Genomic DNA, 24,490 nt, shown 5'->3' with positions numbered 1-24,490 from the left:
CCCTCCGTCAACAGATGAATGTAAAAACGGCACATACATCGTTCAGCACAGAGAAGATGAAACAACCGAGTGAAGAAACTACAAGGAAAGATATTTTTGAGTGGATGTGGAAATTAAATTTACCTGAACCTACAATGTTGTAGTGTTTTGGGTTTTTTTTGGCCATTTAGCTTAGTGGAGACAAGTTGTGAACATAACAGTGATGCATCATCACCTTTCAAGTGGTGAACTTGTCAGTAAAGAATTTTCTTATTGTCCAGCCATTATAGAACAGCATTTTCATTCATTTGAAGTTCTGTATTCGTGGCCACCTGATGAGCTCAGTATTCGCTCTTGTTTTAGCTCTATTTTGGTCTCCACTGACTCTTTCCCTGCTAAATGCCACCCTGTTCACCAACTGATTGCTTACTGTGTCCATCTGCTGTTCGGTGCTGGGCAGATAGAGAACAGTTGGTTCTTCAGAGCTTCTTCAGCACCTGCTGAGGCTGACAACGTGGCTATGAGTGGGCCGGACAGCCACACAATGAGCTGTAGCTGAGGGGAACAGAAGATTCAGCTGATAAACACCATCTTTTCACATTTAGATACATAGAACAAAAATAGATTGTAGCTGCTTAAAGTAAAAGATCTGTATACTTACACACTGTTGTGGAAAGTCCTGTATTTTTAAACCTGGTCGTCTCCCCTGCAACAACTGACCTCCCATGAGATTTCATAAGACTTCATGAGTGAGACTTCTGCTTCCAAAAAATATTTTCTTGCCTGTCAGTGGCAAGTAATAGTCATAGCTGCCACAAAGGACTACGCTGCAGCTGCCAACTAAGGCGATCCATTGGACTGATTCCAAAACTTTTGTTATAAATGAATCATTTACACACCAAACGTGTAAATAGGTTTAAAACCCAGCAGTTTAAGAATTCCCTTTTCAGAGACACTCAAATGCAGATGCGTGCTCACTTCTTGTTTCAGAAGAGATGCTGCTCCTCTCAGCAAAAAAGAAACAAAAGACAGCAGTCTGTGAATATATTTGTTATTGTTTTTTTTTTTTATAAACTTCGTGCAATACAGTGTTTAAGTTTATCACACATTTAGATAAACCATAATCATTTGTCTAGATATATCTATTCTCAACTACATACTATTCATATTGCACACATAAATGCTATCTGTGTGCAGTTTTTAATCACATTATTCTTTTTCTGAAATGAAATTAAAGAAATGAAAACAAAACAAAACAAAACAAAACAAAAAATCGTAGAGAATCTGGAAGTGTCTGGTTGTTTTTGTTTTTAGTTTCTTCATTTTATCACGTAGCGGTGTGTCCATGGTTCTCGACCCGCATCTGCAGTCACTCGGGACAGTTTAATAGAGAGAGCGGGATGGGCTGGGGGGCGGGCAGGCTGCTGGGTTTTTACATGTGTTTACATTCTCATCAACATAAACAAGGTCAGAGTTCAGAATCCCGAGTCGGCCGGTCACAGGGGAAGCACAGTGAAAAGAATCTTTGGGGAGGTTAAGATGTCGTCTCTGCGGTGAAACTGTTACTGGCGTGATAAAATAAGGGAACGCCGATCCTGTGACCGAATGTTGAGGGGGGCGAGGACAAATTCAGCGGATGAAACTACCCGACAAAGAGTCCAGGGAAGAGAAACACTTTCAGCCACACCTGCCCAAAATGCATACTCAGTTTGAACAGTGGTCCCGAAAAAACATATCGATAGACTTTACAAAGAGATGTATGCATAATTACAATGTACACGTATCTTCTCAAAAGATTTTTCTCTGTAGTGTTTTTTTTTTTTAAAACCCTCTCAACCCAACATATACATACTGTATATATATTTTTTTGCCACTGAAAATGATGAGTTTGCATGTCTCACTTTGGGACTTTTCATAGAAAAAAATGATTAGGTTTTTTTTTTTTGTTTGTTTTTCTGCTCAGGTAAGTCACCTTTACCTGAATCTGTACAAATGTATTTATTCTATGTCTTCTTTTTTCTGCTCCCTCCGGTCAGAGGTTTCTGTTAATGCCCAAGAACAAACATCTTCAACACGACTATTAGCTACAAGTACTACTGTTAACACTGATTAGAATGGAAATAAGACTAACAGAGGCCCATAGAAAACTCAGACTCATAATAACAATGAAGTTCGGACGGTCGTCGCAGTCACTCACATTATTTGTTTGCATTTCTTTCGGTATCAATATTGGAAGACAATTTACAGTATTCAAATCTGACTTCATGTTATAAACGGAAATTATATAATATGGGGGTTACAAAAATAATACAGGCCCTCACTCTTCCACATATTGTGCACACTCATGCTTGACACTTTGACACAATTACGCACAGCTCACTGACAGTCCCAGCGGCTCTGCATGGAAGAAAAAATTCACAGTAAAAGTCATCGAGATCTAAAATTAGAGTGAAAACAACATTGAAAATCAAAAACTTCCTCATTCCAGACGGTAGTGTTCTGCAAACGCGGCGGCTAGCCCGTAATAACGCTAAGAATAATCACAACAACAATTTTACATTAATGATGATCTGGTTAAATTAGCAGTAATATTGCACAAAAAAATATGTGAAACATTTTTCATAATAGCCCAAGGTTAATTGCGTTTGATCATTAACAAAATAAATCATTTTCTAGCACGTTAAAATATCAAAATAGTTTTATTGTGAAAGTTCATTGTTGTTGTTATTATCGCTCTGTTATTACTCTTCTTCTTTTTGCTCTCAGTGAGATTGAGTAGACTAAATAACAGTGAACATGGAGGGAGAGATTTAACATTTTGCCTGTCTGTCTTCCTACTGAGCCACACAGACGCAGAGCTCCTCGCTGTCTTCCCTCCTGCATCACTACCTCTCCTTCCCTCCCTTCTCTCTCGCCTCTCCCTCCTCCCTACACAGGTGTTGTCTTCCTATTCAGGGTGTTCGAGTTGCTCTCCCTGTCTCCCTTCAGCCTGTCCAGAGTCCCCATCCCTCGCTCCCTGTCTACTGTGGACGAGGTGAAGGGTGGAGGGCCGGAGCCCACCGAGTTGGGCATCGGCGCGTTGGAGTTGGAAGAGTTGGAAGGGTTGTGCGACTTAAGCGAGGGAAGTGTGCCGCTCATCATCACCCCTCCACCTCCACCTCCATCCTTTGGGAAGCAGTTGTGGAGCTGGTAGAGCGTGGCCCTGTCCACCGTTCCATACATGGGCGGCAAACCCCCCAGTTTGGGGTCACGGGACAACGTGTAGAGGGAGATGTCGCCTCCAGCCAGGGCCGTGTGGGAGCGAGAGTGGGGGTTCGGTAAAGTGGACACCGAGATGGGCCCCTGGGAGAGCAGCGCAGAGGGGGGCAGGCCGAAGTTCTTGCCCCCACCTCCTACAGGTGAGGGGTCCCGGGAGCGCGAGGGGTCGGTGGAGCGCGACGACGAGCGGGAGCGGCGGCGGAAGCGGTAGCTGGGCAGGCGGAGCATGGCGTGCGTGGTGCTCTTGAAGATGTCGGTGCGCGAGCGACAGCGCAGCTCCTTGTTCTTCTCGATGTAGATGTTGACGGCCAGCACCCCCACCATCTCGGCCATGATGAAGGACAGGCCTCCGAAGTAGAAGGACCAACCGTAGGAGTACTGCCACTTCTTGTCCTCATCCTTCTTAGGAGAGATGTCCCCCAGTGCAGCCGAGATGTACACGATCACACCGATGATGTTGCTCAGACCTGAGAGAGCACAGAAGTATGGTATTTACAGAACAGCTAAATAAACACAGACAGAGCAAACACTAATAAACACATTTGTTTGACATGACGATATGTGACATTCCCAATAAAGATGACCGACAAGACGAGGGGTTGCATATAAAGACTTCTATTAAGCTGACAGAAGAATCCACACACTCCCAAACAAAGCATCAAAACTGTTATAGTGAGTCATATTCTCCAGACTGGTTCTCAAACACATGCACATACAATAATCTCGGGTTACCTGCAGCCACAAAGAGAATCCCGGCCCCCAGGATGATGTTCCGTTTGCTCTTATAGAAACGACTAGCAGCGATGCACACCCCTCCCATCAGCAGCAGGATGGCACTGAGGATCGGGAAGATGTTGGAAGCCCTGACTACCCCTGAACAGAGGAGAGACATAACAGTCAGTGGGGGGAAAAAAACGAGAAAAATGTATAAATACTGAATGTGTGAAACGACGCCGGACTTCTGTGACAGTATCTTCAGACACAAAAGCACTTTTAGCAGCGGAGCAGGCATTAGCCAACAAGCACTTAAAAAGTAGGAAGATAACAGAACAAAGCAGCTATCGCCTGATACGAATACAGCAACACTATGCACTTTATGACTTCACATATTATGTACGTATGAATGAATAACTGCATGGTTGCTTTAAGGTCATAGATTTTATCTACTTATATTTATGTTCTCTTGTCTGTTTGTAAGAGCCGCACTGAGGAACGCTCCCATCAGCTGTGTCGACATGGCAATAAAGAATTTGAATTGAAATTGTCTTAGAGTTATGATCCTAAAATCAAGCCCAGTGTTTGATACTATTCCTGGATCTTGTCTTCTTAGCAACAGCCTTTCAATGTATTTACATTCTGTAATTACTTCTCTGACTCTAATAAACTACCTAAACATGAGCGAATCACAGGACGTGGTGTAATCTAGTGTTACTGTTTCAAATGTTCTCATTGATATCCGCCTTGCTGTTTACTGCTGACTGTCCTGCAGTCAGAACAAACAGAATTTTTCCCACCGAAGGATTCAATTGGCTGCGCAGTTAATCGAAATGGTATCGAAATTGCAATATGGCCAAGGAAGTGCAATTTTTGGATAATGGTAAGATGTGTAACAACACACAAAGGCCTATCATGTAATTCAATCAATCCTAATCCAGTATCAAACTGGATAGCCCTGTGTCACTCTAAACTTTAAACCACACATAAATGCTTAATCATTATTTAAGATTATTAGATCTAGGATCTACATCAAATTGCACTCACTTATAGATACCAGTAATCTGAAAAATGTCTTGCAATGTTCTGCCTTGTGCATCCATCCCTTTATCCAGATCCCCTCCAAAAGTTAATGAGGTTTATTCTGGGCAGCTGTTAATGTAAACTGAAGGACTGAGTTTATGTTACCCTGTCACACAGTTGTCACTTTGGTTACAGCTTTACCCAGATTACAGACATGTTCAGTGCATATGACCATGAAAAGGCATTGTTCTACACACACAGGCCTACATATATTATATATCTATTAGTGCTGCCTGTCACAGTATGAAAATGTCTAACTTTGATGTGATAACATGAAAAATATGGATAATTCTTACTATCAAACACAACTTCGAGGGGATAACTTTTTTTTAATTTTTAGTGGAAGATAAATATAACAAGACTTGTGTACTGTGTGATCAGCACAACAGCATTTAAGATAACTGTGTGTGAGGAGGCGAGCCTACAACATACAGGTACCGCAACAGTGTGTCACTTGCTGTCAGAGAGAAGAGAGCGAGACAGTACAGCTGGTATCAGCATCGATATTGTGGAGAATGAGTGGTGAAAACGTTTGAAATATTCAATATTGGTATCCATATTTCAATATTTTTGACAATCTATCTATACGCACAAGCTCATACAGAAAAGGCAGAGAACCGGAAAACACCATGTCAACTGATGTCACTGAACTCGACCCAGACCCAGATGTGAATTCTTAATTGTTGTCGGGTTTCAGTCAGGTCTCCATGCTCTGTCTAGTACAGACTCAAGAAAGAAAAATCACATCGTCATTTTCATATATTTTTTGTCGCGGAAATGAAATTCAATGAAATTGTGACTCAAGAAACATTAAGAGTAATCGCCCTACTTTTATTTTGAAGATTCACAATATACCGTCTTTTTTTGGCAAAAACTCATTTGGCTGCGCTCTGCTGTTGTGTGAAAAGTGCCGCTGCCGTGCACAGCGTGAACCCAGAATGTGTTTTCATTGTGTGGCTCAATGACTGTCAACTAGAGCGTTAAAATGTGCTCGTTCACCACAGGCGTCACCAAATCAACCGAGGATGAAATCTCGAGGGTTACAACTTCGAGAAAAACTGGTGGTTTACTCCAAGTCAGCTTAGACAGCTGCTTTATAACTAAACCCAGGTTTGGTTTGGATACAGAATCACATGGACAAAGGAAATAAAAATGTGAAAGCTGCTCTGTTATAAATATGAACATAAGACGTGAGAGTGAGATAATTAATTACTCAGTTCTAGATACACAATTGAATCAAACTTCCCATGTGGCCTTCAGTGCTTTCAGCAGGCCTGCCAACCACATACGCACACACACACACAAACGCACGTATGCACACACACACACACACACACACACACACACACACACACACACACGCGTGCGCACACACACGCATGCGCACACACACACATTAGCACTCCTCTCTCATCTAGGACAACTAGGCCACGGGAGAGAAAATGCCACCTAAATGCCAGCAAAATGCCTCTGCAACATTGTAAACAGAATACAAGCCTTTTCTTTATGTATGCACAGGCACACATGTAGCATATCACAGAGCGGAGAGATATCACTGCAGGGCACTGGGTATGAACTAGGGCGCCCCATCTTCCCTGATTTTTTCCCACACACATTGTCACATGTTCATTTCTCGCAGAGAGAATCTTCTGAGGATGAAATTTTACACTTTCTTTCTATCAGCGTCAGGCTCTCTCTCCGTCTCTCTTATTCACAACCAGGCTCCTCTGCCATTCATCGCCCCCCGTGCCTGGTGATGTTGTTGTCGACTTACGTAGGACGTACTCTGCCCCATCATGGTCAAAGTCTGCGTCCTCTGGGAAGTGGTTGATCTGAGAACACACTCCTCTCTTCACTCCTGGGAGACGAGAGAAGAAAAACAGGGAGGGTGACCAGACACAACAAAAGACAGCCGCTCATAACTGACGCTGTGAGAAAAAAAAAAAGCGCTGCAAATATCCTCCTGAGAGACAAACTGACTGACACTTGAGCACAGTCATATATTTGTAAGAATATCTCTCTTTTGTATTCAGGCGTTTGTGCCGGATGTCAGACCTCAACATACTGATAACAACACCACAGAGGTTAAATGCAAGTTAGTAACATCGCATACATACACACCAGTGTTAATTTTGTTGGCTAGCTTTTAAAAGTCCTTGTTAGGTTTTTTTTATCATGTTAATCAACCTATTGCTGGGCAGTATATCATAATCATGTTGTGATGTGAGACTCTGTATCATCTTTTCCCAGTTTTAAAGGCTCGTTTAAAGAATCGTTCACAGGCTTGTTTACACAACCGAGAAGGTTTCACAACACGTTACAATCGGCTCACATGTGTTAATACAGCCCCTTCAAGAACACAGCTTTGCAGAAAGTGCCTCATTTCGTGGTCTGATGGTATCTGTGTAAGATATGGACCATGTTCTTGATTTGCATATTCATTGTTAAACCAGTACTGGGGCCCAGCACTCTCTCTAACTCTATTATAAAACAATATGAGCGGTGCAGGCAATAAAACAATTTGACCAAAGAACACGACAAACTTGCATTCTGAACAATGGAAATAAGACTCCGAGTCCCGATTCTGCTCATTTTGTGCTGATGGTATGTTGTCCTGATAGGATGCACGTGGCGCAGGAAACAGAGCCACTGTGCTGAAAGAAAAAAGCCTCTCTAACATTTCATCTTCTCTACTTTTTTTTTTTTTTTGGTTTGAGATTTTGGCAGAGTTTTTATCTTTTGAGCTCGGTAGCCTCGTCTTTCTTCGTCAACAGAACTGCATGTTGATATAGTCACAGATAATGCTTGAAGACGTCTGTTCCTTGCCGGCATCGGCTCATCTTAGTCACAGAAAAATGAGTCATAGTTTAGTTATTTAGTTGTATTTAGTCATAATTTCCATTAACAAAATTAACACTAGTACACCCACACACACAAACACACACACATACGTGAATACATACAAGTGTGCAGACACACAGGTAGACAGGTAACTACCCGCCGGGGTCCTGCATGTAGACAGACAGACGAACGGAGGGATGCACGCACGATGATGACAGCACACCACTGTTGCTGATGGGTGGATTGTGAGAGAGATGGATGGAGGTGATGGAATGAAGAGACACAGACGGAGGGAGACACGGACAGATGTGGGGCGAGCTGGTCTCGTTCTCACAGCTCTTTTATTTCCACAGGTCGGTCTGAAAAGAAACAGATTACAAAGGGACGGGACGTCAGTTTGGATCGGCGCTGTTATCATCCTCAGACACGGACCCAGCGAACCGTTTCAGGCGGTGTTCACACCGTCAAAGCTTTTAGACGTTAGTGTAAGTTTTCCCCCTCCAGTTTCTAAAATCACACGTTTGCTGGAGGACCGATCGCTGAATGACTTACTGCATCTAGAACATCAGCAGCTCGACCAGTTTCTCATTACAGGACATGAAGACTTTGTTTGCTGTATCAGTGAGGGGGCCCTTCTGCAGTTGCCAGGGTGTGTATGTGTGTGTGTGAATGGTTTTGAGAGGCTCAACTAATAAATAAATGAGCAAACAAATAACTAAACAAACACTCCACAATAAACTTTGCAACTGATATCTCCAAAACTCACCAACTCACACGAAAACAATCTGGATGGATTAAAAGCGCTACACCTCAGAGGGAAAATGTGTATTTTTGATTTGGTGATGGAGTATCCCTTTAAATAATTTAAACAGCTGGAAACTAGCTGAACAGGCCGCTATAACTGATAGAAAAGAAGCTAACAGTGACAGATAAATGGCTGAACTTCTGACAATCTGAGTTGTGCTACAGCATCAACCTTAAGAGATCAGTTGCATGAAAATGTGTTAAAGCAATATCCATTTTTATATATCAGTTCAGTTGACATGTTGATAACATGCTACCTGATGCCGATGAAGGGACAGGTAAAAGGCTGGTAACTTCTGTGCTATATGAACAGAAATTCAACAGAAGTAAGCAATGTTTGGCAGGTAATCCAGTACGACCCCACCTTCAGTAGACCTGCAGACGAGCCTGAGAGGACAGTGCACATCTCTATCCACAGCATACTGTGCCACCCACCCAAAGGCATAAATCTTTTAGAGCTAGCATGTCCTGCATTTCGGCTCCAGCTACACCTCACTGCATCACTGCACGGCTACAGAGCATCTATCTTGGCCGAATACTCTACAGACATCAAGGATACTTGACCTCTAAGCCATGCCAAGACTCTGTCAGCGTTACTGCACCACAATGTGAGAGAGGGGACCGAAGGAGAGGAAGCTACAAGGATGCGAAGAAGAGGAGAAGATTCAATGTAGTGTTTGGGGGGAGTGAGACGGAGGGATAGCAAGCGGAGGAATTGAAAGAGTGAGGCAATGGAGGGAGTGGGTGGGGGTGCACTGCAGCAGTGCTGCAAGGGCTGGAGCTTATCTCTAATTGGCTGCTTTGCTATCAGGAAGCTTAGAGATGAGGACAAATTAGCTTTGTACAATGACCAAGACCAGGATGGGCCGGGGATGCTTTATAAGGAGAGCCAAGAGGTTTTCCCGGAGACAGAAGTCTGAATGTGAGCAAAAGGCACAGATTGCTAACTCGCACCACCCCTTTGGCCGCGGCTGCTTCGCCGTTAACTCCATCGCAGCCTTTTACTGTTGAGTGTCAGCCACGCAGTGTAATGTATAATGGATTAGCAGCTCGTGTTGCAGCGACGAACCGAAGATCGAGAGACGGCCACTGCCAGATCCTGTAGCCTCAACGACTCGGAGTGAGAAGTCGTTGTGCGTCAGGCTGACCGTGGGCCTTTTGTTTCATCCCTCGAATTAAATTACTGAGTCAAACGCAGTGATTAATGGATTATTTTGAGTGAGGGCTACGATTCAGTGTCATGTAATTATACCACAATTATGCAAAATTGTTTTTGTTTTTTTTGTCACTCTTACAAATGCAAATGGAATGTGTGTATGCTGATGATAATAATGATCACTGAGATCACGGCAATGCAAGAGTCTTAAAATAACACTGATGATAAAAAAAGCAAAACACACGTTGACTGACAGAAAATAAAAGCTTTCACGTCGCCAAGAGAGCGATGAGGTTTTCATCCCATGTTAATGAGCTCAGTTGAGTTGCAGCTGATAAGTTAAATTGGATTCGTCACTACCTCCAGTGTTCAGAGCCTTTGGTGTGTATTAAATAGTCAAATCACAGCTGAGGCAAAAAGAATTTGCGATTGCGACAGTCGAGACATTAATGTGTGCTCCGTCTGAATTATTCTGCTGGGAGAAAAAGGAGCAAGATTACCCCGTTCCCTGTTACATGACAGGAAAATTAAGACTCGAAAGAACGCTTGCAGAAATATTTTGACATTTTGAGAAACGTGCTCACTCACTTTCTCGACAGTTAGAAAAGAAGATTGATGCCACTTTTAGTCTCATATTGTAAATACTAAGCTACAGCTAGCAGCCAGGTAGCTTAGCTTACCGGTAGCTTATTTAGCAACTCAAAAAATCCTGCAGCAGTTTTTGACCTTTTCATTCTGTGTCCATGCAGCTTGGGAGTCGTGTTGTTGAAAATCAGAACATATCAGTTCTGATACTCTGATTCTCATCTGAGGACCAGCCATGCTTGTTGGCACACATTACTTTTAAAGGCCTGACGTGAAGAGTGTGATATTTAATAGTAACTACAATCATTTGGCAGTTTTCTGCTGTTAGCCAAGAAAAGTTGTACCTTTTGTCTCATATCTTTATTTTAACATAGATCTAAAATGATATATAAATATGTCATGCCAGTTTATCCCTGCGGTATTGAAAATTGTATCACATTTCAATACAAGGTATTGTGTCAAAGTTAGAAATCCTAGCATAGTGAAAATACTCCTTGGGAATAGGTGGAATTGTTCCAGAATTCCCTACTCTGCTTCTTCAAGATCCAATTCAGGAGGGTTTATTGTCATTTCAGCCATGTGCACAGTATACAGTGCAATGAAATCACATTTCCCAAGAAGCTTTAGTGCAAACAAACAAACAAGCAAACACTCACTGACCAGCCGCCACCGATTCTATTTTGGCAAAAGATCCTTCAACAGGGGCCATCTAGCGCCAACAGTCACTGACTGCCCCGACAATGTACAACAGCCGACCATTGGGACCTTAAGAGGTGCTAGCAGGACAGAGCCAGGCTAGCTGCTTCGTCCTGTTCTGAATCTTTATGCTAAGCTAAGCTAACTGGCTGCTGGATACACGTTCATATTCATGGTAACAATGTTCTTCTCTCACACTCATCTAGAGAAAATAGGCACATTTCCCAAATTGTTGAAGTATTCCTCCAGTCTTTGGTTGACTCTGCTCACTACACGTCCTAAAGGTGAGAGGATCTCATCTGATTAGATTTGGATACACATTAAACATTAAAAGGCTAGAAAGAAACCCGAGCTGTGTGGCCACATATCAGCTTTACCTGATTTACTTCACTAAAATCATAAGCCTCGACCAAAGCTAACTTTTCCGAGCGATCAAAATCCTTCCCCAAAAACTTCTCCTTTACCTTCCAGGCAGCATATCCTCCACAGTCCAGAGTGGGTGAGCGCCCCAGGATCCTTCTTGTCCTTGTTATGGGGATCATCCTGGGTGACGTTGGCTGTGCTGTTGCAGATGAGGGCACGGGAGTACAGCCAGTAGTCCGTCCCTATAGCCACCGTCATCAGGCCGAAGGCAGCGAATGCCCCCACGGTGGTGAGGAGGATCTGGATCCCCTTCTCACACACCATGCCTTCAGAGAAAAAAGATGGGAGGAGGACAGAAGGAGGGAGAAGAGGAACAGGATGGACATCAGGAGTACAAACGGGAGGGCGAGCAAACAAATTATTGTGGAGTTCAAGAACAAGAAAGACATGATGTGTTTACAATCACAGTTTATTGAAGGAGACAGTGAACATTCAGGTGAGATGATGAGGGGTGCGAGGAGGTGAGGGGCGGAGGGGCGATGAGAAAAGACAAGAGCGAGTTGATGTGGGAGGTGCGTAAGTGGCTGTGTGATGTGTCCTTGGAGGAGAGTTGGATGAGTCTGCTGACTTTGCTTAACAAGAAAAGAATTGATGTGAAACACAACAGATCACACCCCCCTCCCCAATCTCTCTGCGCTCCATATTCATGACCCTGACACTGTTCTCCACCTCGGAATCAGCAGGCCTGGAGATGAATACACAAACACATGCACACGAACAAACACGCCACACACATCTAACAGTGGCCCATAATGAGTTTCCCTTTCACACTGATAACACTGACACTGACAAAGTGTACACAAGTTCAAAAGTTCTGAAAAAAGTTCCTACCTGACGGCGAGTTTCTATCCTTCGACTCAATTTTGAAATCTTTCTTTTCCTCGTCAGTGAGAAACGTGCTGTCCCCTCAATCCGGACAGCATCCATCGACTGTTTTCACCCGCTCCCCTCGCTCCTTCTTACACTCGTTCTCTCTCTTTTGCCTCTTTCTCTTGCGCGCTCTCTCTCTTTTCTTTCTGTCTTTCTCAGTGGACAGCTGCCGCTGGTGGAGGTTTGTGGCTTGGACGCTTGTCCCGCTGTCCGTCCGTCCTCTGTTAGCAGAAAACTTGCATCGTGGTCACTGCTGCTGCTGCGTTTGCACATGAAATAAAGAAAAACAAAGGTTTTACCCTTCATGACCTGATCTATTATCATCAGACAATAAATTAACAGATGACAACAAAAGGGATAAAAGAAAATAGTTTTAATAGTATATGAATTAAAGTAGAATCATTTGTCACTAATGATTGTTTCATTATTGATTCATTGTGATGATTATTTTGTTTTTTCTTCAGTTTTAGAGCTGAAATGATCAATCAGTCAATTAGCTGTTGACAGAAGATAACTACTTGATAAGTGATTAACTGTCCAAGTCATTTTTCAAGCAGAAATACTGTCATGATCTTCTTCCATCATCTTGTTTCCTTGTGTAATGTGATGGTAAATTGAAAATGATTGTGTTGTATTTTGTGCTAATGAGTCGGGAAAACAGGCGATTTAAAGACATTGCTTCTGTCTTTAGGAAATTGTAACTGGCATTTTTCACTGCGCTGTGGCATTTTATCAACCAAATGGTTAATTGATTAAAGCAATTGTCAGCTGCAGCTTCAGTATGTCTTGTTTGTTTGCTGGTTGGTTTTTTGTGTGTTCATTGCTACAAAAGAAAGCTGTTTTCATTGGACCACTAGGGACAAAAAAAGGGAGGGAAATAGTGAGTACTGCCACCTTTCACTGCCTTCATGGCAAAGATGATCCACTAAAATTTCTCCAGTCAAGATGTTCAATTCAAGATCCCATGAGGCCAAATAAAGTGGTGAATTGCTGCAATTGAGGAGTCAAAACTGAATTTTATCACATTTTTTAGTCATGTTAGCAACAGGCTCAATGTCAGAATGTCAAACTGAAATATAGCCAGGAAACGCTGTGTGGACGTTTATGTTGTTTACAGTTGTAATCCTTGTGATTCCCAGACTTTTACTCTTCATGTTGTCACTAGGATTCCTGTGGTGATCCCCTGACTTCTCATTCAGCTCCATTTAATTTAAATAATAAAATGCTGTATACTTTCATTTTGACCAAAAAGCTGCAAAACTAATGACGTTCCCACCAGCCTCAGGTTCACATTGTGATAATGTTAGCATGGTGACACACTAAGCTGAGATGGCAAACAAGGTAACCATTACACCTGCCTAAAATGACATTGTTAGCATTGTCACTACGAGCACGTCAGCATGCTGATGCTAGCGTTTAAAAGTGCAAAGTGCAACTGTATCTACCCACAGTATAACAGAGCTGCTTACATGACTGTAGCTCTGTCTTGTTGCTAGAGAAACCACTTAAAGGATAAATTCAGTGTTTTCTTCTTTCCCCAATGCAGATGAAAGTCAGGCGAAGTTTCGTAGTCGACAAAATATTTCCGGGCAAAACAAGGCTAACAGCAACATAAAATTGCTCTATACAAGTCATCCAAGTCTCCTTGAGCCCCACATCGATTTGAGAAGATGTTCTGTACACACATTTGTCAGGCTGTATTCTGTAGCTGCTAAGCTAAAAGCTCACACCGTCTGAAGGAGCAACCTCGTCTCTTCGTATCAATAAGGGATCTCGGGATATTCGAAAACTTAAATGACATCATTCGAGCGGTATGGAGCCATTTTCTGTTTCCTGTTTTTCTTTCATGTTTTAAAACAAGTTCCCATCTTCTTCAGTTGATAAGGAGAAGGCTGCAGCCTTGTTTTGCAGTGCAGAAATGTTTTGTCAACCACCAAACGTCACCTGACTTTCCGTCGGCACGAGGGTGATTGGATCATGACTGCCTTTCCATTTTTAGATGAACTTCAACTTTAAATTACGGATTCATTCCGAAAGTACCTGCAGATTAATTTTCTGTCACTTGCAATAAACAAGTAATGGTTAAATCCTCCTACGGATGCCGTATTTAAATGTTACGGATGTGCACTGATGTTAAAACAGATCAGAGTAATTATAGAAGTGACAGCATTACAGGCTAAAGACAGAATGATTCCAGAGCGGGTTGTACTGCATCCAGCCTGAATAAGAGGAGCAAGAGGGGGAGGCAGAGAGGACCAACCCGACATTGTTACCATAGCAACATTGAATTCCAAAGTCTGGATCAGCATAGAGCGAGTGGGGAGGGGGGGGCGGGGGGGCAAGAGATAGAGGGAGAAAGAGGCAGCGAGAGCAAAGCAGAGAGAGGACAGTGATGGGAAAGAAAGAGGCAGAAATGAGGGGGAATATTTCAGATCACTAGCATGAGTGTTAAGTCCGAAACCAGACAGACAGAGAGACACAGAGACAGACAGACCAGTGCGCTAATGCTCTATCAATAGATTTATGTGTCCGCAGCACAGATGCCCCCAGACACACACACAAACACACACACACACACACGCACGTGTGCTCACAAACACACACGAGTAAACGACATCAAGCCATCCGTTACTGAACAGAGAGCGTCACAAAGTAAACCCTCCGTCAGTGTCGTTTGTTGCTGAACTGAGACAAAAAAGAACACACGGATATGATGAAGCAGCACACATTATTCAACAAACATTATTTAGCAGACATAATGCAGTGCAGTCGAGTCTGTTAATATTTGATGATGCAATATGGCACCGTGATCAAAATAGGTTACATCCTGTTTGCATTGTGAGACCCAAAACAGAGCTGCCTCAGAGACAGAAGGAGCGATGGAAAGAGACGGTGTGTTGTGTGTGCGCGTGTGTGTGCGCACACGTGCATGTGTGTTTTATGTGTGTGTGTGTGTGTGTGTCTGTGTGCACATTTCCTCTCCAGTGCATCTGAGGATGGGTCTAGTCCAATCTTATTGAATCCCAGTAATGTTCCCCTCAGCTCCCCTCAGTTAGACAGTTAGCTTCGTATCTCTGCGTTCAGCCTCCTTATTATGTAAACTGTCAAATGACACCACCACTGTGTGGTTTATTTATACATTGTGGGTTCATATGTGCAAGCAAACAAGTGAATGTGTGTGTGTGTGTGTGTGTGTGTGTGTGTGTGTGTGTGTGTGTGTGTGTGTATCTGTGTGACCTTCCAACCCCATCAACATACTGCCTTTCCCTGAGGAAAATACATGTCCAGAAGGGATTACACTATCTCTAAGGCCTAAAAAAATGCAGTATAATGTGTGTGTAGATGTGTGTATTCGTGTGCGTGTGTGTGTGTGCGGTCTTTGACTCCAGTATTTAATGAATGACCTTAACAATAACCTACTAAGTTATTCCCCTTAGCAAAAGCTCCCCTGTGTAGGAGATCATAATTGTCATTTAATTATCTGTAATTTCTATTCTCCACCAATAATTAAGAAAGGAACGAGGGGAACGAGGGGAATGGGAGCACGAGAGCGTGAAAGAACAAGAGGGCAGGAAAAATGAACGAAAGTGTGTGAGTTTAACTAAATGGTTATTAGTGTGTGTGTGTGGGGGGGGGTACAGAACTAAACTGGATAGAATTGAATTTAAATTTATATTTTACTTCTGCCTCCCTTTGCAACATATTTCATGGTTACATCAAAGAGATATTAAAGGTGTAATTTGTAGAATATGGCCTTAATTTGAAAGTAGCTCTAAAAACATAGAGGGCAACACATCACCGTATCATTGTACCTGGTGTTTTTACAATACAATAACATTAGTGAGTCATCACGATTAACAGGGCAGGACACCAATCTTGGACTGAGCACAGCCTCCAGGACAGCCGGAAGTCTATTTCAAAACAGGGGAAGCAGTGTGGAGGTGATTTACAGGGGCACTGACTGAAACTAAGGACTTTAAACAGTGACAGTTCAGGGGAGGGCTAAAGTGTTCAAGAAAAGAAAGCTCCGCACTGTGCATGCGTGATTCTATCTCGACACTTTCTGACGTTGTAGTCCAAGAGCCTGCTAAGGGAGAACACCTAGTTTGCCGTACCCAGGAGTAAGTCAAAAATTGTACGACATTAGTTGTAGAAGTAACAGTCGTAGTTACTTCTGTTTGAATGTTTGGTGGACACTGTAGCTCTCTGCCGTCCCCCCACCCTCACTACTTCAAGTCCCTACCATCAGAAACCTCCAGTGTCTTCGCTCGACATTTCAGTCTTTTCCTGACAATGTTGTTGAGCCACACTGTTCCCCAAATATTCCTCTGACAAATTAATTGATGTTGTGCTCAAAGTCACACAACTATTATTAAAGCTGTTGCTAATATGGAATAATGTCATCCTTCAATAGGGGGTGTAAAAGCAGCATGGCTTGTGTTAGCGATCGGAGCAGAGAGGAACGTTTAGCGGAGAAGTTGTCTAGTGGCCGTAAATGTACAGTACAGGTCACAGCTTGACCGTGTAAGGTCTCTGTGGCCCCTCAATACAAAAGAAGAACATCTGTTGGAGTGACGGCTCAGACTCGTGCTATTCATATCCCAACTAATATCAGTGCTTTAGCTACTGTAATCCATGCTAGTGATGCTGATCTTGGCAGAAAGGCAGCGTGGTTGCGATGGTAATAACTACGTATGACTGTCACTTAAGTCAGCATCGGTTGGGACTGAAGCCTACAAATTCAATAATAGTTAGAAAAGTGACCAGACCTTTGAAAGCCACTCCTCACCTCTGCTTGAGGCTACATTAGCCGCTACTAGCATAACACCAGTTATCTGATTCCAACGTGGAACTGAATCCACGGTGTCAAATATCGAGTACCTCCAAGAAGTTTGAATTACAGTTCTGCTTATCAGCTCATAAATGTGTTTCTTTTCTTTGTTGCAAACACAGGCGACATACCGCTGAAGCGCTGCAGCAAGAAAACGTTGTGGCAATATGCGATGCATGTGGGAAGTTTATGAGCTGTACATCAGGTTGCACATCTCAGGTAGTGTGGCGTCAATCTGAACCAATGTTCCTCTCCTAGTCTGAGCGTGTCAACAACTTTTAAACAAGTTTGATATCATTTTTTGAAAATACAACAGGATTGATTTGGAAACTGTGCTGACTTGAAGAAAGATGATATCTGTGGTTCTGCTGCATTAATACTTTACATCCGTATCTAACTGTATTCAAATGTTATGAGTGCGATGCTAAATCCATGCAGTACTCTTCTGACAACCATCAGGAGAGCCTTTCTATTTTCACAAACAACAGAAGGTTCGTTCCCTCATTGCTACCTCGGTAATTTTCATAGGGTCCCTAATGGCAACAGATTTGGCAGGAGCGGTGAAAAATGTTTGCTTTACATTAGGATGAATTTAATACGAGTAAATAATTTCCTTTTCCCCTATTCAAGGCGTCCTCTCCCTTCCTCCCCCTAGTTTGTTTGCAACGCTCAGGACTCTGTGCCGGCCAGAGGCCTGTTAGCCGCAGCAGGATGTGCTGTGGCAACAAAGGCCAAGAGCTTAGCTCCGGGAGCTAGCTGCTACAGGGACCATTACGGGACCAGGCCCTCACTTGTCAGAAAACTTCAGATGTAATCAGATCTACCTGCGTGACTCATTCCCGGGCATGACAAAGCGGCTCGTATGAAATGTAATGAATAAATACAGTGAGTTGTGGCTCCAATAATGCAGCCATAAATCACACGGGAGATTTGAATTCCATAGCAGCTGCTCCATTAGCTATTCATTGCATAAATCAACTACCAAACTGCTTGTTGAATAAATGATGACATCCATAATAAGTTTTTTCCACACATGTGAAAGTCGGCGGTCCCGTGTGGGCATGTGGGAAGATCTTCAGTGTGGATACAGCGAGTCGCGCCACGTGGACTGTTGCATGTCCAGGAGAGGAAACGCATTTGGTAAAGAATGACATAAGCTAATGCTGATTGCTTGACCAGAAGCAGAAGACGAAGAAAAAAAAATGCACTAGGCCTACTTATGATGACAGCTCTAAAAATACAAGCAGCGTATTCTATTCTGAGTGCTTGATGGCAGCAGGGAACAGTAAGAAAACATGCCTAAATACTGAGAGCAGTCACTCTTGAGCTGAGAGGATTTCTCTCCTTAATCATGAGAGAAAAAACACACCTGAGCTCATTTCTGAGATCCCACAGCTGGCACACATACACACACACACACACATTTACATCTCCACATGCATGCCAGCACAGACACACACACACGCAGGTGCACAGAAAAAAGAGCAACACGCAAAACAAACCCTTGGCATGGAAGCACATATGCAGCCTCAAAGCCTCACAACTGTCAAAATGATGACAGTAAAATCATAAAATAGGTCATCTTTAAAAGGCACTTCAAAGCGTAGCTGAATTGCCATTAAGCTCATGTGAGGAGTCCACCAAGATCCTCAGTCTGCATGTGACCAAGACTGTGCCTGTGTGAGCAGAACAGCCCGAGGAGGCAGTGACAGTAACACCTTGGTCTAAGAGGCTCCCAAAATAAAGTGTCTCTGGATGACCTGACGCTCATGAACCCATGAACATATGCTTAAACACATGCGCACGTGCAACCATGCACATGCATAAAGACAACATGATTCACTGAGTAAAGTTCTCTCTCTCTCTCTCTCTCTGGAAGCAGATTTAACCCATGAAGGCGCTTTAGATTTATGGTTTTTATACAGGAAGAAGCATCATATTAGTTTAGTATCTTGCCATGAAAGTGAAGCACAGGATGGAGAAATTAACTGGGGAAAGAAATGATATTTTCAGAAATCAACGTTACTCAGGAAAAACGTCAAGGCCTTCATGTAAGAGGTCATAAATAATATGAAAAACAAACTGTTTAAACTATTCAGTTTACAACGACAGCAGCTCATAACTGAGAAGCTGGGAGCAGAACATGTTTAGCAGCTTTGCTTGACAAATTCATTATACAAACAAATGTTTTGTTTTGTGAATTTAATAAATGAATAATATAAATATTTTGACATGTTCCTCTTGTTGAAGAAACATGAGAATTTCACTGTCACTCTCAGTCTCTCAGTTTCAGCCAGCCAAGCTAAGCTAGCCGCCATCTGGCTCCAGTTTCATATTTCTTGGCCCGGACGCGATGACTTCCTGGAGTCTTGTCTTGTCAAGAAATATTACCAGCATAAAACTCCTTTTAAAAACACACAATTTGTTGCTCGAGCATTTCAGTCCTTGTGTTTTGACCTTGTGTTTTTTACAGTTGCAGGCAAACGGAAGTAGTTACCTCCGGGCAATGCTTGGCTAATTGTTTCTCCTCAGTGTCCAGTCTTTAAGCTAGGCTAACCTAATAGTTCAATATTTAGCATACAGTGAGAGAGCTTGTTTAGTACAAATTATCAAAAAAATTTTCAACTGGAGGTCAACTTAAGAGCTTTAGTGTCACGATTCTCCTAATCCACAATTCAGTTTTAGTATCACAGCGATGTTTGTTTTTTGTAAAGATCAACAGATCATTATTTTGTTCCTCTTTAAAACGACAGGCTCCACAGCATCAAGTGTGATGCAGCCACCATATTGTTTTGGGACCATACCATGACCATATGGCCAATTTGAATAATTTATTTAAGATTTACCAACAATATTTCACCAGTCAGTTGGGAACAAATTGTAGAGCACAACAACAAAAATCAGAGTCACTAGATGGCAGACGGATACTTTACAACAGCTTGAGTTTCCTCGTCTGCACTGTGTGTGTGTGTGTGTGTGTGTGTGTGTGTGTGTGTGGCAGCACACATGTTGCTGCAAGTGTTTTTGTTTTTCCTCGGACATGTGCTAGTATGTGTGCAAGTAGGTGAGGTTGGAGAGAAAAATAATACTGAGAGAAACAAACCGAGTGCTCACTTCCATCGATTTTGGATTTTGGATTTAATCCTGACACCGATCTCACGGCATAATTTAGTGAGTAGAGTTTATTACAAAATTGCAACTGAGCTTCTTCTGCTGGATAAGACTGTGAAATATGTCTGAAAGCTCCAGAAAAAGTCAAATCAATATTATTCTCAATGAATTTTCTGCCAATCTAGTAACAGATGATTTGGTCAACAGACCAGTTAGCAGGTGAGTCCACCAAGCAGGTCATGTCTTCAGCGGTGTCTGACTCGCGAATCTTTCAGGAATCTTTCTTTACCATTGTGAAACACTGCCTTTTTTCGACATTTTCAGACATTTTCAGACATTTTCAGGGAGTACTGCAATTATCTTGAAGAGAAAAATCAGCTGTGTTTAGATGGCCGGTATCGATGAGTTAGTCCGATTTGATGCTGATCCAAATAGAAATTTGGATATCACAGATTTAAATATGTTCTATATGTTGCTTGACTCTTTAGTTTCTAGACTTTACGCTAGGCTAAGCTACTCGTCCCCAGGCTTTAGCGCCATAGTTAGCATACTAACATGAGTGTGGTGTTGATCTTCTCGACTAAAGCTCAGCGAGAAAGCTTAAGGTCCACGTCAGAGCTTTTTCCCTCTGGCTTTCAACTCCAAATCCATGATTCATTTTTCCAACATTTTTGTACATTTTTCCTATTATTTATTATTTCCTTATATTTAGGTGGCTGGTATCTATGAATGCGTATGATTTAATGCAGATCCAAATAATAATGCGGGTGTAGCAGATTTAAATATGTTCTGTTTGATACTGGATTTGGCTTGATTGAAGTAAAGGGGACTGTTGGGCCTAGGCGGAGGTATGCGCTCTACTGAGTGCCATTGTATTTATTCTATTTATTCATATCAAACTGATTTACATTACCATCACTTCAGAGAGTATTTTGGCCCTAGCCCTAACCCTTGAAATGGGCTGATGGACTTAATGTTTCTTTGACATGACTGAGACTCTCACACACCTATAGACTGTGTTGATGATGTAATGAGAGGTCGGGTCACGGGTCCCATATTGTGCACCTCCAGTCCAGTGAGCACGCTCGCCTGTCAGACATGCAAACACTGTGTCTGCTGTATGTTTATGCTGCCTGCCTCTGCACAGACGGGTTGCCTACAATATATCACTGACACGATATGGTTCAATCACCGGCTCTTATGGACCGCGCTCTCAGAGGCTGCGCTTGCTTGAGCGAAAGCACTTAAAAACACCAAAGCTGGAGGTTAATTGATGCACGGGTCACGGCCATTGAGACAGGAGTCAATTAGAAAAGCTCTGGATAAAAGCTTCGCCCGCTGGAATTATAAGCAACGTTGTGTACTGAATCTGCAAATACAGGAAGTCTGTGTTTGATTTTCTCTCCTTTAGACACAATTGTTGGTTCAGACTGTCTTCGCCTGTGATAAATACGCAGGAGTCGTTGGAGCACAGTTCAGAAGTCACACAGCCATGAGACTGGATGATGGTGTCTTGATAATTAGAACAGTTATGGGACCTTGATATCATATTTAAATGAAGACATCTGTGCCTGCTCCTCTCACACAATGGTGTGTTTCCTCCTGAGGCCCCCGTCTGAGGAGAGGAGGGAACACTGTGAAGCTTTACTGGAGAACATCAGGAAAATTGCAGCAAAGGCATTGATCCTCAGAACAATAGCTACATGACAGATGTGATGATCGTTGCAGAATTGCCTCTCTTCTGAGAGAGAGAAGCACAGAGCGAATGAATGGACCTGACCGGCCTACAAGCCATGAAGCAACTGTGTGAAAGACTGAAGCGAAAACGAGCAGAAACGCTCCTGAAGTTACAGACTCTCTTTCCGATTTGCTATCAACTGCCGGCTTATTAGACGATTATGATTTGGCCAGCGTTAAAAACACAGCCCCTGCCTGTGTGGGCTACGCACCAGTATTGACTGCAATGAGTCACCTTACAGCGTAAACAGCAGATCTCTGAGCCAGCTGAGGAGTTTTGAAAGTAATCCAATATCCACAGAGACAACCATCAAGGCCACGCACACATCACACATGCAGTTCAAGCGGCGTTCAGCACGTGGGAGGCGGAGGGGCTGAGTGGGCGTGACCAACAGACGGCGGGGTCAGCCACACCTCACTGACAGATTCGCCGATCGCTGATGGAGATGTGAGCCTCATGATGCGAAGAAGAGACACTTTTTCGCTTCAGGTTTGACATAACGCTGCACATTACTCAGCTGTCCGTGTCATTTAAAGGGTAAGTTCACCATAAATGGAAAGTCAGCCATTTTCTACTCATGCATACTCATCAAGTGGAGTGAAGTTTTGTGCTAACTGAAGCTACTGGAGACTATAAAAAGCAACCAATGAAAAAATGTAAAATGGCCCCATGCATGGAGTGATCCAAGTCTCTGGAAACTGCAACAAGGTGTCCATGCCAACGCTTTTAGCTTAGCAGCCACAGTGAAGTTTTCGGCTCAATCAGTTTCAGATCTCAGGGCCCTCTGAGATCTGGATCATGACGGACGAGCTGTTTAGAGCCATTCTATATTTCTTTTGTGGTTGTTTGTCCTCGTTCAAAATCTACCACAGCTGTTTAGGAGAACGCTGCAACGCTGCTTTGCACCAGAAATGTTTTGATGGCTACAAAACCTCACCTGCCTTTCCATCGACGTGAGGGTGAGTGGGTTATGAGTGAATTCTCATTTTTGAGTGAACTTATCCTTTAAGGTGAAACAATGTGTTGAACATTAAACGTAAACTAGCCAGGATCCCGCAGTTATATTGCAAACTAGAGTTCAGCTGGTTCACGTGGACTCAACACGTTGACTGATGCGTCTCTGGCAGGTGATTCATTCAAGGTTCTTATCAACCAACAGGCCTATCAGCTCACTGATCACCTGCTATTCTTACGACATAAACAAAAAACACTATTAACACTATTTACCACTCCATAACCAACCAAATATAAGCTAGGCTCAACTTCAGAAGTAAGTCCCTGCGAAACTGCATCAACATCAAGTGAGAGGAAACATTTTGGATCAGCATTCGACGGGAGCTGATGGACACTTTCCTCCTGAGGAGACACAGCACCTTGAATCAAAAGCTCAGCTCAGATGGGGAACAGCTTGTGCTTCAAAGTCATTAACAGCAAGTGACCACATTTGCTTGTTTCGCATCTGAAGCTCATCATCTCTGAGAGTTGCACCTGCAGCCCCAGGAGAGACAGGTACAACTCACCACCTTGCTCCCTGGCAGTGCAGGGTAACTCCTGAATGCTGCAGTGCACGCTCTGTCTCCAACTCAAGACGTCTCCCCTCCACCTTTTTAGCCCAGATGTGATCCGAGTCTGTGATGAAAGAAAAAAAAAATATGAATGATTGATGGGCTGCCAGATGTTTGGTGCCCTTTTACCTCTGGATTGTGTCAGAGCGCACGAGAGCGCGAGAGGAGAGACGAGAGGAGCCGCTGAATAGAAAAAGAAAAAAAAAAAAACGAATCTCACGAGGCATCAGATAACGTGATGTGGCCCCGGTCCAGCGCGGAGATGCTGGGGGGCCCCCCTGCGACCGTGAGGAGTCCAGCTGCAGGAGCTCAGAGGCTGAGAGCCTGCACGGCTCAAGTATAGTGATGCGGACTGCGGTGCATTCATTAACAGAGTCAGCTACACACACACATCACCCTGCTGCCTGCCTGCCTGCAGAGGCTGCACGGCGGAAAATGGACGCCTAGCAAGCATCAAGCGGCCGGCGGAGGGGAAAAAAAAAAAAAACCTCAGTGGACTGGGACACAAATCACACGCCGAATCACAGAAATAACTCCCGATCGTTCCCATAAGTGGCCGATCATTCGCGCACACAACGACAGATATTTGAAGTCCCGAACACCTGCAGGGAGAGCTTCAAAAACGGGCTATTATAAGGGCTTTCATTTGCATAATAGACGTTGCGGTCGCTAATTATAGGCCCGCGGAAAATAGGTGGGAAAATTTACCATTCAGCATTGAATCGCAGGAGGAGGCCGAGGTGTGCAGATTATTAATCGTCGTTATTATTATTTTTTTTTTCTGTAAATCCCGCGGTCTGCACTGTCAGGAGTGGGCTAAGTTGCAGGCAACGTGA

At 43.2% G+C, this 24,490-nt stretch overlaps 1 protein-coding gene across 2 annotated transcripts in view; it reads right to left on the bottom strand.

Annotated features, from left to right (window-relative positions):
* Nucleotides 1-1,026: 1,026 nt before the first annotated feature.
* cacng8b (calcium channel, voltage-dependent, gamma subunit 8b) overlaps nt 1,027-24,490 on the bottom strand; it is a 24,159-nt gene continuing 695 nt past the window's right edge. The window contains exons 2-7 of one of the 2 annotated variants that reach the window (XM_037075009.1): nt 23,610-23,718; nt 12,371-12,668; nt 11,581-11,805; nt 6,809-6,892; nt 3,970-4,110; nt 1,027-3,704 (exon numbers count right to left, since the gene is read on the bottom strand). In XM_037075009.1, the coding sequence (XP_036930904.1) occupies nt 2,908-3,704; nt 3,970-4,110; nt 6,809-6,892; nt 11,581-11,803 (1,245 nt within the window). In that variant the 5' untranslated portion in view covers nt 11,804-11,805; nt 12,371-12,668; nt 23,610-23,718 and the 3' untranslated portion in view covers nt 1,027-2,907. The remainder of the gene's footprint in view (nt 3,705-3,969; nt 4,111-6,808; nt 6,893-11,580; nt 11,806-12,370; nt 12,669-23,609; nt 23,719-24,490) is intronic. The other variant, XM_037075008.1, reaches the window with a different exon arrangement.

This window comes from Acanthopagrus latus, chromosome 17 (assembly GCF_904848185.1).
Source record: "Acanthopagrus latus isolate v.2019 chromosome 17, fAcaLat1.1, whole genome shotgun sequence".
Taxonomy (NCBI): domain Eukaryota; kingdom Metazoa; phylum Chordata; class Actinopteri; order Spariformes; family Sparidae; genus Acanthopagrus; species Acanthopagrus latus.
Note: the sequence above shows the minus strand (reverse complement) of the source record. Positions and strands in the feature narration are given on the sequence as shown.